This window comes from Indicator indicator, chromosome 1, assembly GCF_027791375.1.
Source record: "Indicator indicator isolate 239-I01 chromosome 1, UM_Iind_1.1, whole genome shotgun sequence".
Lineage (NCBI taxonomy): Eukaryota > Metazoa > Chordata > Aves > Piciformes > Indicatoridae > Indicator > Indicator indicator.
In genome coordinates, this window is record NC_072010.1 from 99,157,843 (window position 1) to 99,173,945 (window position 16,103).

A 16,103-nucleotide genomic window follows, 5' to 3' on the forward strand; every position below is an offset into this window, starting at 1 on the left:
CTTAGTATGCAGCATAATAAAGATCTGGATCTTCTGGATAAAACTGTAGGGGTTGAAGTAGTATAAATGAGCAGTAGGAATTAGGAATAAGTTTTCTGTGATGTGTTGGGCTCTTTCTAGAGTTTATCTTAGATAAACATTTAGCACTTCATGTTTATGGAAAGCTATCTGTTCAGAAACTTTCTCCTGCATACAGCTGCTCTGTATTACTCACTTCTGATTTATACTAGTATGTTAAGACAAATGATCGCTGTGCAACTCTGGGAATTAGGTTAATTTAGACTGTTTTTCTGTAGGTTCTTGACTTTTGTAGACTTTTGATTGAGCTCTCAGCTAGATTGCCTTCCAGACAATCGCCTGGATGAGATTTTGGGACAGGTGTTAACTGTGGAAACCTACTTAGTATGAAACATACCTGTCTCACTGCTACCAGCTTTTCCCCTGGTCATTGTTCTTCACAAAAGACCTATTTGAAAATATCTATCAAATCATGTCTCTGGTTTCCCTCTTCTTTCCCCCTCTCTCTCCCCCACCTACCCCTTTAATTGGACACGTATTGTGTTTATGTGGGAAGGAAGGAGGCTCTATAGCAGTATAGCAATATTGCTGGGAAAAGACATTAAAATGGATAAAGGGATTTTCTAGTGGTATAAATACCTGCACACGACCTCCCTGTGCCTGGGAGCCCTCCTGTATATGTATATGCAGGTAAAAAGCCTGGAACAGAGTTTGAGCTGCTGTTAATAGCACAGGATCTGCGCTGTTAGAAAATAGATGCAAGTGTCTCTTTTGCCTCTTGGAGGGTATGACTTGCCAAGCATTTGCTTCATCTGACACCTTTGTACCCTTGAATTCTGACTCTTCTCCCTCTCTGCCTTTGATAATGCATCACAGCGCTGCAGAGTGCCTGCCGGTTACTAACCATGCCACCAATGTTGTGTCTACAGGTACTTTTTAAAAATAATCTTGCTCTCAGTAACTCTCCTTTGTGATGCTTTTGGATAATAAGTGTTCGTTGAGTTCTGCAATATTTAAAGTGTTTAGTACTGATACCATGTGTGATTCGGACTACATTAAAGTGCAAGCACTTTCGCAAAATTCTGCATGATAAGTAAATCAGGAAAACCCAAAAGGTTTGTGTTTAATCTAAATTTGTAGCTTTCTCTAAACTGGTGGCTAGACTAAGCTCAAGTAAGCTACCTGTGCATTAACATAGGACAGGGTTATACACTCTCGCTGTTAGGACTATATAGCCTTCAATGACAAGTGTCATGTAAATTAATTGAACATTTGTTTATTATGTAAGCACAATTTACAATAGTATAAATTACTTAAAATAAGAAAATATATTCAAAACAAGTCAGGTCTAAAGATTCTTTGGGGAAGATTTCAAGAAGAAAATACATTGCTTACAAAGCATATTTGTATATTGAATAAAGACTAGGATGTAAATGGGATGATCAAAGCTGATGGCAGAAGTCTCATCAATACTTTTGAATTTTTGTGTGTTTATGTATATAACCCTATTAATTGCATTTAAATATTAGGACTATGTAATCATTGAACTATCTGAGAGAAAAACAGAGGAAGAGAGAGTTTTCTTACAGCCTTAAACCTACAGAAGTGGGATTCTGAAATACAGGAATTGTTGATGGAAAACTTTCAGAAGTAGCAAAATAAATAGTTTTGATTTATTTAAAATTGCATCAGTGTAAGAATTTTAACTGGAGTCTTAATGAGCCTTCTCCTGAAAAGCATTGATAATAAAACATTCAAATAGTGAGAAAAAACAGGTAAGTAATGAAAACTGAGCATTAGTCATAGATAAAAGGATCTCATACATTAATTAGGAGGCTCAAAATATCCTCATGTGGCTCTTGGTTAGCAGCAACATTATGGAATAGAAGAATTTAAATGTTGTATGAGGCCAGACTTATGAATCTGTATCATAATAGTATTTTTTAAATATATCTAGTTCATAATAAAAATATATGGTGACAGCTAGCCAAAGATTTTGCTTACCTGCTTCATATTTGGGCTTTGATGTTTTGTATGTACCACCTGAGGACAAATATTACTGTGGTCAGTGGGATCTTTGTTTGCAGGATCACATTTAGCAGGTGACCCTGTGAGAATGGAAGCAGTGATAAAAAGTGCTAACTATAGTGAGTAAAGGTTTAGAAATCTCATACACAGATTCAGACATTGTAATAAACACCATCCTGGTGAAAACACCTAAGGAGAATTTATTCACAAAGCAAATGTGAAAGATTTTGAACACAAATTTATGTTAAATGTAGAAAATTTTTACAATAAATGTAGCAAATCTGCATCACAAAATTCTGCATCACAGTATTCTGTTCAAATAATGTCACATCACATAGCCAATGTTCTGCAATGTCCTCAACACTTTGCTATTAATTTAAGTATCATTGTCCTCATTGTTTAATTTTAAATCCTTATTAGCGAGTTGAAAACACTATTTTTATGCAGAAAAATTATAGTCTATGGATTATGAAGTAATAGAAAAAAACCCACCAGTAATTTAGATCTCAGTTCAACAGAAAAGTTGCACCGATCTAAATGCATTAGTATTGTTACTGTAATATTTATTTTGGGTACATTTATACTAATATAAACATGTCTGGTACTGGGGGGGTTCAGAGGGGGGTGTTTGTTTTATATGTTTTATATCTGTATAAGCACATCTAAATAGGATGTCTTAGTACTATGATTACAGCTGAAAAAACCCCAGAGATTCTAATCCCAGCTTTGAACAACTGAAACATGCTCTAAAGTGTAGTTTTACATATCTGGATGCTCACGGACATGAATTTTTAATGTTGTTTTTTTATAGTAGTTGTTGGAGGGAACAGTATATTCATTTCTGTGGCTATTTATGCATGAGAAACAGTCATATGTCTCATTTTGTATTGAGTAAAAAAATGGTCTGCTTCTTCAAGCACTGGTGATTACTGAGCACAGATCTGAAACACTCCTGTGAAATTACTAGAGATAAATTAAATGTGGTTTTGTTGGTGCTGATGATGGAAAAATATTAATTTAGGCCTAACTTTTTAGAAGATTCCAGAGTTTATCATTCTGTTTCCATACCACTCTGCAAACCATTCTGAAATGGTTTTGGTGGGTTGGCACTTAAGAAAATGTGGCTTCTGGATGCCTCAAAGCACATGTCCCTGAGCATTGCTTTTGGAAACCCAAGTCTTAGACATGTATAAAATACTGCTTTCCTGGATGCCTATGTTCCCTGTGGGGTTTGCACAGCAGAGAAGCAAATCAGTTTTCTGGAAGCATGGAGCACAGAAGCAAATCAGTTTTCTGGAAGCATGGAGCACCTTTTTATATATGATTAAATGAAATGATGTGTGTAAGTTGGGTAGGGGAAGAACTGGTCTTTAGGATGTCAGGTAGCGATAGGACTAGGGAGAATGGAGCAAAACTAGAAGCGGGAAGATTCAGATTGGATGTTAGGAAGAAGTTTTACACCATGAGGGTGATGAGACACTGGAACAGGTTGACCAGGGAGGTGGTAGAAGCCCCATCCCTGGTGGTTTTTAAGGCCAGGCTGGATGTGGCTCCGAGCAATCTGACCTAGTGTGAAGTGGCCTTGCCCATGGCAGGGGGGTTGGAACTAGATGATCCTTGTGGTCCCTTCCAACCCTAACAATTCTATGATTCTATGATTCTGGTGAGTTCAATACTTCCCTTGCTCTGTAGCATATGTAAACTGGGTTGTGTCCACAGATTATAATAAAAATTACACATTGAGAGCATAGCATGAAAATTTCTGGTCTTGGCTCAGAGGGTATCTCACTGTTTGAACTGGCAGTCTTGTCTAGTGCAACCCGGCCAAGTGTCTGGACTCCCAGCAGTGCTAACCTGATGGTTATGGCCCAGAGTTAAACGCTTACCAAATGCACAGAAAAGCTACATGCAAGGATACTGTCCACTTCTGAATTTAAAGGCTTCATCTTTAATCACCACACATTTTCTTACCAGTCCTGTCTGTTTTGTCTTTGATCCAACTCCTATGTGCTCCCATATCTGCTTTGCCATGACAACTCTGCGAAACGCTTCAGCAGGCCTTCATTACTCTGTGCCTTCTTGTCATTATGGAAATCAACCATCTACCTACGGTGTGATGGCAGGTAAGAGACATACTCTCCACTGGCTGAGCTATTAGCATGTTGATTTTAGTCAGTTTTTCTTTAGAGGGACCAATTCAAGATAGTGGCTTAAAGAAGACAGTACTGGGGTTAAGGTCTGATCATCACTTTTTGAGGTACCAGGAGTGATATCACCTGGTATCCCTATTACCCTGGAGCCCTGTTGTGGTGTGGGGAGCTGGAATCCCCCTCCCACATTAACAATAACCAGGCTAACTCAGTTTGGAAGAAAATGAAGCTGTATTTACAGGCAAAACTACAATCTATGATGAAATGCAATGAATATGTACAAATATCCACTATTCACAATATTTACAAATACGTACATTTAACAGGAAAACACACCAAAACCCCCTGCCCCTCTCCCCCCTCCCCGAGGAGCCCCCACTTCTTTCCCCCCACCCCTTTCCAGAGTAGGCAAACAGGAAGAAAGCCAAGAAGCAGAGAGGTTTGTTAAACTTATCTTGTCAAAGTCAGTATGTGGGTGTGTGTTTTATCCAGCCAGAAGAGAAAAGCAGAGCAGACATTCTGAGAGAGACTGCCCGAACCTTATTTTGAGTACTGACTCTTAAACTTTTCTCTCTCTCAAATGGAAGTGTTTAGAATAATCATTATTTTGCTTTCTTACACCCAATAGTGATTTATTTACATTCTTTCACTTTTCTGCTCAAACTTTGTGGAGAAAAATTAAAGGTATAGCCTTAAAACTATCACAAGCCCTGACTGGAGCTATAAAATAAAATGGTTGAATAATGGAAGGATAGATGAATTCAGCAGGCAGATCATACAGGTTTTCATGGATTTTTACAGTCATGAATGTACCATAGCATCTTGCTTAGTTTTCTATATATCAGTCTGAGTAAGAAAGAGGAATTGTTATTCAAGTTCAATTAACACTCAATGAGATAATGCCATGAACCAAACCAACACAATTCCCAGGAAATAATTGTGACTCAGAGATAACTCAAAATCAAACTCACCTATGAAGGAAGGAAATATTGGAGTAAGTCAGCATAGTATAGGGATATACATGCACCTGTATAGGGATTTTTGGGGACAGAGTGTAGACTTCCCTCACACTGTGTAAATATCCAAATATTTCATTGTGCAGCTGTATATCTGTTGCAAACATTCCTGGCATTGTTCAGATCCCTGGAAATAGTTAATAGGTATTAAATTAAAAATATTTCTTGGTGGTGCATTTTGTTTATTTTCTAAATAAACGCATCTCCACTTTTCTCCTTTGTTTTTTGTCCATACATTTTTTTAGGTATCAAGCCTGCAACTCCAGAGATGCTATCAGCAAGTCTCTCTCAGAGCCGTATTTTACAGACATGTAGCATGCCACATCCCAACGTGGTAAATGGTGTCAGCACCTTGCAAAGTAAGTAGTTCTCTTTTTTAAACTTTTCCTTTATTCTTTGTGTGTGTGTGTGTGCTTATCCTATGTGAAATGTATAAAATATTCCTATGGATTAGAACCTCAAATGATGGTGAGAACAATTGGGACAATAAAAATAAAAATGAATGGAGGAAGAAGTAGGCATTTAATGAAGTTCTGAGTTCTGCTACAGTTTTGTGTAATTTAGAAAATTGGGAAGGATGTCCTGAGAACCTGTAATTTACTGGCTGCTCCAGATACACTGGAGAGTGTTAAAATTTCTCCAATTATTACAATATCTAGGGAGAAAACAGTCTTCACTCATAACCGAATTTCGTTGTAAAGTCTGGTATTGTGATACTTGCATGAGATAGTTTTGTCCTTGAACAATTAATTTTTAAGCCAGAACGATCCTTCTGAATGTGTTCTGGGTTGTTTTGTTTGTTTTGTTTATTTATTTATTTATTTGTTTGTTTTCAATTTGAGCTCTCATCTGTGTGCTTTCATTTTTATCTTATTTTCTATGACGTTAAAACAAATTAGTATCTTGTCTGACCATCAAATGGTATTCATATGGAAATATTCTTTGTGCCAAAAAATAGACACTGATATTTTAGGAGTCCCAAAATGACATAAATCCATCAATTTTGTTATGACACTTAATTACAACTGAAATTCTGGATTGTTATTTGTTCAAGTTTGGGCCATTTACCATATTATTTAAGTGCATCACAGTTTGCCAAGAAATAGGATGGCTGTTGCCAAGAAATGGGATGGCTGTGGACTAAGAAAGTAATTCTTTGTAAGTTTTCATGTAATGGACAAGAGAAAGACTGTATCTCCTATGAGTTCCTCACTGCTGAATACTTTCACATATGTCATGGATTATGAGATCATTAAAACATATTTTTAGTGTGTTGTGGTAGAGAGTAACTGTACTGTGTTTTCATTTTGGTGTTGCTCAGGTAGCCTGACTCCTTGCCTTTATAAATTCCCGGAGCATGCTCTGAGTGCCAGCTCATGTGCCCTAGGCCATGGCTTCACACCCATGCACCAGTCCCTCCTCACAGAGGATCCCACCACCACAGACTTCAAGCAGGAGTTCCGCAGAAAGAGCAAGTCTGTTGAAGAGCCAGTTGATATGGACTCCCCTGAAATCAGAGAACTGGAGAAATTTGCTAATGAATTTAAGCTGCGGAGAATTAAGCTGGGTATGTGCTTTATGTCTGTGAACAAAAGACTGAAAATTTCCAGAAAAAGCCTAATTATTTCCAAGTGGTTCATAGTTTAGCCTCTGCTGTTGTCTAATCATAGTTCTTGCACTGCCAAACTTTCTCCATGCCTAGAAGGCTTGCACAGAATTAATGAACTTCTGAGGTGAGCTCAGAGTCAGCACAGACACCTCTGTGGAAAGCCCATCCTGAAGACAATGAAGGCACACACTGTTCATAAGTCAGCAGCAGAGGGCTAAGCACCTCAAGGAAAGTAGCCTTATCTCCAAAGTGATGTTTTCATCTTTGGTTTTGACAGGTTATACACAAACCAACGTTGGAGAAGCACTGGCTGCTGTGCACGGCTCTGAATTCAGTCAAACTACTATTTGCCGGTTTGAAAACTTGCAGCTGAGTTTCAAGAATGCATGCAAGCTAAAGTCAATACTGTCCAAGTGGCTGGAGGAAGCAGAACAAGTAGGAGGTAGAGAATTTCAGTCCTCTAAATACTGATTTTAACCAGAGTGCTTTATATACATTGAATAATAGAATCACAGAATGTTAAAGGTTTGAAGGGACCTTTAGAGACTATCTAGCCCAATCTCCCTGTCAAAGCAGGATCACCTAGGAGAGGCCACAAAGAAACACTTCAAGGTGGATTTTGAAAGTATCCAGCAAAGGAGACTCCACAACCTTTCTGGTCAGTCTGCTCTGTCACCCTCACAGTGAAGGAGTTTTTCCTCATGTTGAGGTGGAAGTTATTGTGTTCCAGCTTATACCCATTGTTAACTGTCCTATTACTGGACACCACTGAAAAGAGATTGTCACCTTCATCTTGACACCCACCTCTCAGACATTTGTAGACATTAATAGGATCCCCTCTCAGCCTTCTTTTCTCTTTAAAGCTGGTAACCCAAAAACATGTCTTCTGTAAAGGTTTTGTTTTACCAGTTTTAAATACTAAGGTGTGCTTATATTAAATTTGGGTTATCTTTTCAGGGTGAGCAAGAAGGGGCAAACTGAAATGCATGGAGAGTACAAAATAGCAGAAACATCACTTGACCTACTGGAAGTAATTAATTTCGGTCCTATCCCAGTAAACTATCTCCACTCCTGTAGCACAGGTCAGAGCTGTTATTAGGATCTGCAGGACAGCCTTTTTAGCAGTACATGAGGATTCTCTACTAGGAAAGGATTCTTCCTTCCAACCTCTGGCATATGAAACATGACCATGGAGGAATGGGTTTGAGTTCAGCTAGTATGGAGAAGAACAGCATGGCTAAGAGGTTTTCAGCATGGCCTTTTAGCTGATAGGGATTTCCCATCCTTTTGCAAAGTTACTTTCCAGTTGCAGAACAGTCATAGTGGTTCACTGGGCAGAGTGTACTTTAAAATAGTTTAGTTGATTTAAAGGAAATGGGTTGCCTGAAAGAACAGCCTTTGCAGAAGGATGAATTTTGATGCTGAGAATCAGTGTATCTAGAGGTGATAGCAAAAGCCAGGACTACCGCTGTGCAGCACTCATCTAGCATGGGAAGAGATGATCTTAAGGCTACCTTTTGGATTTGCCATTGTATTCAACAGTAGGAAACACTGTTAAACAGCTGCTTCTGCCACACATTTCAGTTTCCTTTGAACCAAATGTAGGAAGCTTCCTTCCCTGGCACTATAAATGAGAGGCTCTCCTAATGTAGCCAGCATACTGCAAGTATCTGGTCAGGCAATTGTGATTAATAGCAGCTGCAGACTGCTGAGTAGTGTTACAGGCTTGTGCTTCAGAGTAAGAGCGTGTGTGCAGACACTAGCCTCTGAGAAGTGAGGGGACATTAATCCATCTGGAAATGGTGTAGAAGAGGCAGATGAATAAATGGGTGTCAAGGGTTGGACCTGGTCCAACCACAAAATAGGTGACACTGACTATTAACCCCTCTCCCTTCTAAAAGAGAAAAGAAAGGGAATAAGTGAGAGAGGCTTATGAACTGTAAACCAAAACTGAAAATACTTTAATGAAAATAATAATAATTTAAGAATAAAATATCAGTTTTGTATATATTTGTATATATCAAATCAAATCCTCTGATAGCAGTTAATCATTGTCACCACTGATGCTGTGGCAAAAGTCCCAGACTGGATTCGGCAGCACATGGGAACCAGATTCAGGAGCTAGATTCTGGAACTGGATTTATTAACTCAGGGATTGGGATTGAAGGCAGAACAGAATCCTCCTGGGATTCCAGCCATTCAACAAGAGTAAGAAGAAGCAGATTGAACTGCATGATCCCTCAGCTTTATACTCAATATGATGTATATGAAATGGAATAACTTGTTGGTCAGTTTAGGGTCACACAAACTGTCCATTCCTTCCTTGCACTTGTGGCCTTTTAGTCTTCACCCCCATGTAGTACATGAGATTTAGCAGTGACCTTGATCTGCTTAAAAATTCTTGGTACTAACTAGAAGCATTGAGAGTCATCACTACTAGAAGCAGACACTGTCTGAGAAAACGTTCTTAATTTCAGAAAGTCCATTTTACTTAGAAGATACTGAGCTGAAAATCAAATCATCAAAGAGAATTTGTCCGGTTCTAATTGCAACTAGGACAATGGGCTTGGGGGCCAAGGTTGTATTTCTGAAGAAAGAGGGTGAAGTATCTAAGGGGTATGGAAATGGACTTCATCTCTCTACACTGTACTCTGCAGGGTAGGAGAAACAAGGTACGTCAAAGGAAGGCACTGAAATATGGCTCTGCAGATACATAGGCTCAGAAGCAGTGCTGTTTGCAGCTTTACTGGTGGCTCAACATTTCTGCTTGTAAGAATTTATAGCTGGAAGTAAACCAATGACCAACCACCTTAAAGAAGTGAATACTCCTATGGGCTGTGCCTCTTCTATTCAGTGGCATTATCTGTTAGCTTTCTTCTGTCTTCAAGAAAGGGACTTTTCTTTTTTCTTCTGTTGACAGTTGCACTTGTTTTCTGTTCCCTGTGGATGTTAACTACCAGGCTCTGTTTTATTTTTAATTCAGCTTTATACAATGAAAAAGTTGGAGTGAATGAGCGGAAGAGGAAGCGCAGAACCACCATAAGGTAATACATATTTAGGGTGTTACATATTAGAAACCACTTTGACTAAGATGCTTCTTTTTCCTTGAATTCAAAATTATAGTAATATCTATAGCTTGTGGTTCAAAATGTTCCACTATTTTGAAACACTCTAGAGAAAAATAACAGCATAGACCTCCAGAAATCCCAGTTTGCTCCAAATGCAATGCTTTTTTCAATGAAAGACTTTTTCAACATAAGACAAAATATTTTAATATATATTTTAAAAGTATTACATTTTTGCTCAAATTTTATTATACTTGTACAGTAAATAAGGTATCAGAGCACCCATGTTGTCATTTTTGGAGGGTCTATATTAAACCAAAACTATTTAACTGGGGAACTGGGCTCTGGGAAGTTTGAGGGAAAGCTTTTACACATAATATTGCATCTCTATCCCTATCTTCTCTCACTGGATTCTCTGGAATTCCCATAGAAACACTCTAATGAAATAAAGCAGAAAAACAAGAGTTCTGGGAACCCTGTTTTCACATCTCTAGTGGCCAACATCTACCGTCTATCTAGCCTTAACTCCACGTGGAAATTAAGTAAACTGGTAAATTGCATTACAAGAAAAAAATACCCAATAGGCAAAATGAGAACACGGGGTATTTACTTCTCATTTAGATATCCCAGACTTTTATAAGCCTTAGTAAAGAAGAATTCACTCAGAGGTCCTCCAAGAAGCTATAGTACATCTTCCACAGGAAGAGAAGGCTGCATCTCAGCACAACCCTGGTGCTTTCAGGCCCAGCCCATTATACCGAGTTTCCTGTTCTTTCAGCAGGGATCCTTCATGATATACTGTATCACCTCCCAGAGATGTAGGCTGCTGTATAGTCCCACAGCCACAACATGTACCTTCTTCTTGCATTCAACATGATACTTTTTTTTTTGAGTCTTTAATTTAAGGAATAAAATTAAGACACAATTTCTCTCTGACTTTGGCATTAAGTATTCTTCTGAGGGGATGCTTCTTAATGAGGAGTGAACTGGGGATGGGAGATATTTCATAGCTCATTTGCTCAACACAGCACCTCACAAAGGATGAAGCTTTACTCTTGGGAGGCAAATTTCTCCTTTCAGCTTCTCTACAAACCACAAAGGACCTAAGTAGCAGTGCCAAGTTTATATAGTATGGCCTGCATGGGAGCTGTGAGTTGACAGTATTTCTGTCCAAGGTGTTTTCTCTTGCCTAGAGGAGCCCACTTGAAGACCGCTTATCTAACATTGTGGGGTTTGGTGATGGTGTATTAGCAGCTTACTGAGGAAATCAGTCCTTGTATTAAGCATTTTTCAATTATTTCTGCTTTTACATTTAACCCTGCTGCACTGGGAGTATCAAATATGGCAGATTGTCAAGGACACAGATAACTGAAGCAAAGTTTAGGACCAAATACCATATAGTAAGAAAATATTGTTCCTTTCAAGGCAAGGACCTCAAACTAAGGACTTAATCTGAACTGCAGCCTTACTCTTAGCAATACTTAATGGATGTTTGAAGCCAAGCTACAGGTAAAAGAGCAGTCCTACTAACCAAATTATGTTAGTCATACCGTGAGCAAAAACTACTTAATTTCAGTTTGTGGAGGGTACTTTATTTTTCTACTTTAATTGGAAAGCCCAAGAAACTGTTTGTCAAAACTGTGTTTCTGTACTTCTGTATGTGTGGAATATCACACTATCAATCAGGTAGGTTTGATAACATTGCTATTTCAAAATAGACCTATGAATCAAATACCAGCAATACATTACAGATGAATTAATGAAATAACTAACTAGAACTCCACAGATACTTTGCATATTTCTGTAACAAAAATACCTGCACATTTCCAAAATAATGCATGCGGTGCCCTCTTGTGTCCAAAGAAATTGCAGCTACTGCTGAAGCCAGTCTCAGATGTGTTCTCTTGGCACACCAGCATGTTGCAGATACTCTTTGTTTTCTGAGAACATGTAACACAGATGTAAAGGAAATTCTTTTTGACAATAAGAAAAGATAGAAGACTTATTTTGTCTGTTGAAGAAATGTGGTCACTGCTAATTGTGAGGACGAAAGGCAGTGTTTAGAGAATGTGGCGATTGTTAAAACAGATTGCCATAATCTCTGTGATTTCTAGTAATGCTCCAGTGCCCTCTCTCTAACAAAGTGAGATGCAGAACCTCATGTAACATACAGTATTTCCCAAATTGTGAGTGACGGAACTTGGAACACTTTTTCTTTGTAAGCCCATATTATTTGATACAACCAGGTAACCCCACTGATGTGAATTTGCTGAACTTCTGTGATGCAGTTGTGACTTGGGCAGAATGGGTGGTCAGGCTTATTCCAATTCCTGTGATCTCACTCATGTCTAGTTAGCAGCTGTATCTCTTAGAGAATATCAAGAAGCATAAAAAGTACTTACCATTGAAATTGCACCCAACTTTGTTATACGTCTCCTTTTAAATTACTCCCTGCTGAAATTCTACACGTTGTCACACTGTTCATGATAGGAAAGAATCAGCATACTTAAGAGTTCCCTTCATACATAAAAAGAGTGTACAAACCGAGTCACTACCTTCAGTGCTGCTACTTGACCATTCTCTTGAACTAGTGGTGAAAGCTTGAATGTGTCAGAAAAGTTTTTAAAGGTGAAATTTTATCCCTTTATGCAGTATTGCTGCCAAAGAAGCCCTAGAGAGGCACTTTGGAGAACAAAGTAAGCCTTCTTCTCAGGAAATTATGAGGATGGCTGAGGGGCTCAATCTTGAGAAAGAAGTTGTGAGAGTTTGGTTTTGCAACAGAAGACAAAGGGAAAAAAGAGTGAAGACAAGTTTACATCAGAATGCCTTTAGTTCTGTTATCAAGGAGCATCATGAATGCCAGTAAAGCTTTTCCATGTATAGGTGTGGATTTATGTTTTGCTTTTTGTAAATATTGTAAATAGTATGTTGGTTTAAAAAAAAAAAAAAGAAGAAAAAAAAAGAAAGAAATCAGTGCCCCATATGTTTCTCTCATAAGCAAGCCAGTTTCACATGCAGTGTGTTGTGGAAGAGTTGCTCTTAATGTTAAAAGTTTGGAAACAAATTAAATGCTACTGCATATATTTAAGGAGTTGCAGGTCTCCACTCAACTGCAATGAGTCTCTTACATATTATTCAACTAGAAATGCTTTCTGAGTTGCCCAACTACTTGCACTTTCCCTGCACTGTGCCTTTCTTGCATCTGCAGTACATTTTATGATTAATGGAGAACTCAGTGTAGGTACTCTAAACATCAGGAAACAAAGCCTTTGCATTGTATGTATGTGAAGAAAGGTTACAAAGCTTGGTAGCAGCAGCTATAGTTCTGAAAGACCTTTACCTCTGCATGTCAGTGCATGTGCTATATTCCTAACCTGCACTAAGTAGCTAATTGTGCTAACCTTTCTGAGATTGTATGCTGTTAGGCACATGGCAGGGTCCCATCTCCAGCAGTGAACTCACCAAACTGAGCATGAGAAATTAGACCTTCAAAGAAAAGAAAACGAGTAAGGGACCTTAAACAAGCAGTAGTGACGCTGCTGAATACGTAGTTATGGCTACAGATGGGACAGACCCATGAGATCTTGTGCCACTTGATCTGTGAGCTGGGTAAAAGAACACTAGCTAAAGAACCACCTTTCCAAAGGGCAGCTCAAACACAGCTACCTGCTCACAACTGCTGCATACCTGAGTGAATCAGTTCACGTGAATTCCTTGGGTAAGTTCAAGACAGAACCATTAGAAACGTGCCATAATTGCTGTCATTAATTACAGCAGACTAATCTCACGGAGCACACAAGTACAGAGGTGTCAATAGTATTCCTACCGTATGCTCTGTCTTCAGGTAATGCTTTATTGCCTTAAATGGGTGCAAAGTAGAAGCAACTTTAATGTTCGTTATTAAAAGTAACTTTTGCCAATTTATTATATGCTGTAAAGTTTTATTTAGAGTATTTAGAGTATGTAAAGTATTTATTTATTAGACTTAGCTATAGAAATTAGGATATAATTTACCTTACCTTAAAAGTTTGTTACTTGAGGGAGAAAAATTAGAGAATTATCAGGTTTTTCATTACTTTGAGCTTTCTCTGTATTGTGGTTTTTTTCTGATTAAATATATGCATAGTCATACTTACACCAAAGACAGTGTGTAAAGCTAAAAATAAGAAGGCACTTGTGCTCTGAAACAAGTATCTACACAAAGCATTTATTGCACTGCACATTCACACTCTCTTACACCTCACCAATTGAGAATAACCCCTTGTCATCCTCTAGCCTAGAGATAACTGGGGGGGAGAAGGGGGTGGGGTAGAAAAAAAGTTCCAGAGCTCCACCTATCCTCCAGAAAGACAGGCACTGAGAAACCAAATTAATGGCTTTAGTGCTCCCCAGGGATAGATTATCCAGCCATCTCATCAGCCCTGTTCATTGTTATTAGGATAGTCCATTACCATATATGCATTTTTGACTGTTTTCCCAGGACTGAAATTGAGTAGATGCAAGTAGTAATGTCTAGATCCATTTTATTTTTTCCATAAAACAGACACAATGATTTAAAAAGTGTCTAGATAATAGGCCCATAGAAAGCCAAAGGAGTTTAATGTTCAAGACCACTTGGAAGCAGTGTCTACACATCAAGCACACTCTATTCTACATTAAATTATCTCTGATATCTATCACAGTGACCACAGGGATATTCAGCTATGGAAATGTGCTTCCTGGACTTCAAAAAAATTACAATTTTATGAATGAATGCATTGCCAGAATCCCTTAATCTAGAATAAAACTTCAATTTAATAACTGAAATGGAAGCAATTGTGTCATGTACTGTCTTCAGGCTGTTCTCAGCACTAGCATAGCTCACCCACTACAGCAGAGAGACCAAGCTGTAGCCTTAACCACCATGTGTATCGACACATCACAAACTTTCCAAAAGGATGCAAGACAGATACACTTAAGATTAGGACTCAATAAAGGCAGTGGCACTCATTTGTGTACCTTTCATGTTACGTGATCTGATATTATGTATGTTGAAACTATTTGATATAATTTTTATTTATATTCTAACTTATTTTCTTAAATAGCTTCTTAGAAATGATGTAAACCTGTACTTCCCAACCCTCCATCCAATAAAGTATTCTTATACATTTGTATTCCAGTAAATGGTTTGTAGTTCTGTTTTGGTAACCCTTTTTTTTTTCAGTTGTGTAACATGCTGCTGTGGTTAATTCTGCTGTAAGAGTTAAGTGAAGAGCAGAATTACCATAAAATCATGATTTCTAATCTTATGAAAAGTCTCACAAGTGAAAGCTAATTGCAGAAGCACAGTAAAATGAAAGGTGACACACAATATGTATTTTCTTGCAAAAGAATGACAAAAAGACCTCTAAGTGGAGGGAGCTGCCAAAATTTAAGCACATTTAGCTATTGCCATGCAAATACAAACAATTTAAAGCAAAATTATTTAAAGAAAAAAGCTGGATACGATCAATTTAATGCACTGCAGCTGCAAGTCTAAGAGAAAGTAGCAATTTTTTTTTCTGTAATACAGAACAACTTACTAAGTAATTGTCATTGACCACTCTCAACTGGGGAAAACCCCCTAGATAGGACTTCTGAGGAGTAGCTTTATAAACCTGCAAGCAAGAGCTTAGTTAGCAATTTAACTAACATAGGCTCCACTATTCTTGAGAATTTTGAGGGGTTTTAGCTTGCTCCTGATTTTATTGTGGCAACTTTAGGCAGGGTGCTAAAACTAGAATTGAGGGTAAAATGTAATGGTATGACCTGTGGTTCACCTGTCTCCAAAGAACTGTGTAGCATTCGGTCTCCCTCATCTGAGGAATATGACTAACCTAGAGAAGTCCCATAATGTAAGAACCAGGAGTAAACATGTGAAGCTGGAAAGAAGCTTAAGAAAAAAATGGTAGTTGTTAATGTGGTGGAGAAATACCTCTGGAACTTCTCTGCTAAAAAAATAAATAAAAATGTATGTGCCAGAGATTTATTTATATGGACAAGTTCACAGATGAGAAATGTCCTTAAAGCTGTTGTGTGTAAAAGAGATCACATATGTCTCTGGAAGAGCTCTAAATTAAAATAGAGTTTTGAATGGTATTGGGGGAGGACGTGTCATCTATGTTTACCTTGTTCTCCTATTTTACTGGGTATTCCTTATGGGCACTTGTGGAGTAGGATTCTGGGTGAGATGGATCTT

The 16,103-nt window shown here is 38.2% G+C and overlaps 1 protein-coding gene across 1 annotated transcript; it reads left to right on the top strand.

Moving 5' to 3' along the window:
- The first annotated feature begins 805 nt into the window (after positions 1 to 805).
- POU1F1 (POU class 1 homeobox 1) lies at positions 806 to 12,752 on the top strand. Its single transcript, XM_054386114.1, has 7 exons — positions 806 to 947; positions 2,467 to 2,469; positions 4,101 to 4,169; positions 6,534 to 6,779; positions 7,099 to 7,263; positions 9,805 to 9,865; positions 12,539 to 12,752. The coding sequence occupies exons 1-7, from the start codon at positions 806 to 808 to the stop codon at positions 12,750 to 12,752; spliced, it is 900 nt and encodes a 299-aa protein (XP_054242089.1).
- The last annotated feature ends 3,351 nt before the right edge of the window (positions 12,753 to 16,103 follow it).

Bases quoted from the DNA above. Each gene is read 5' to 3' on its own strand.
- POU1F1 (XM_054386114.1), top strand. From the start codon at position 806: ATGACTTGCCAAGCATTTGCTTCATCTGACACCTTTGTACCCTTGAAT. The intron at 4,170-6,533 runs GTAAGAGACATA...GGTGTTGCTCAG, and splicing joins TACCTACGGTGTGATGGCAG to GTAGCCTGACTCCTTGCCTT. The intron at 9,866-12,538 runs GTAATACATATT...CCCTTTATGCAG, and splicing joins AAGCGCAGAACCACCATAAG to TATTGCTGCCAAAGAAGCCC.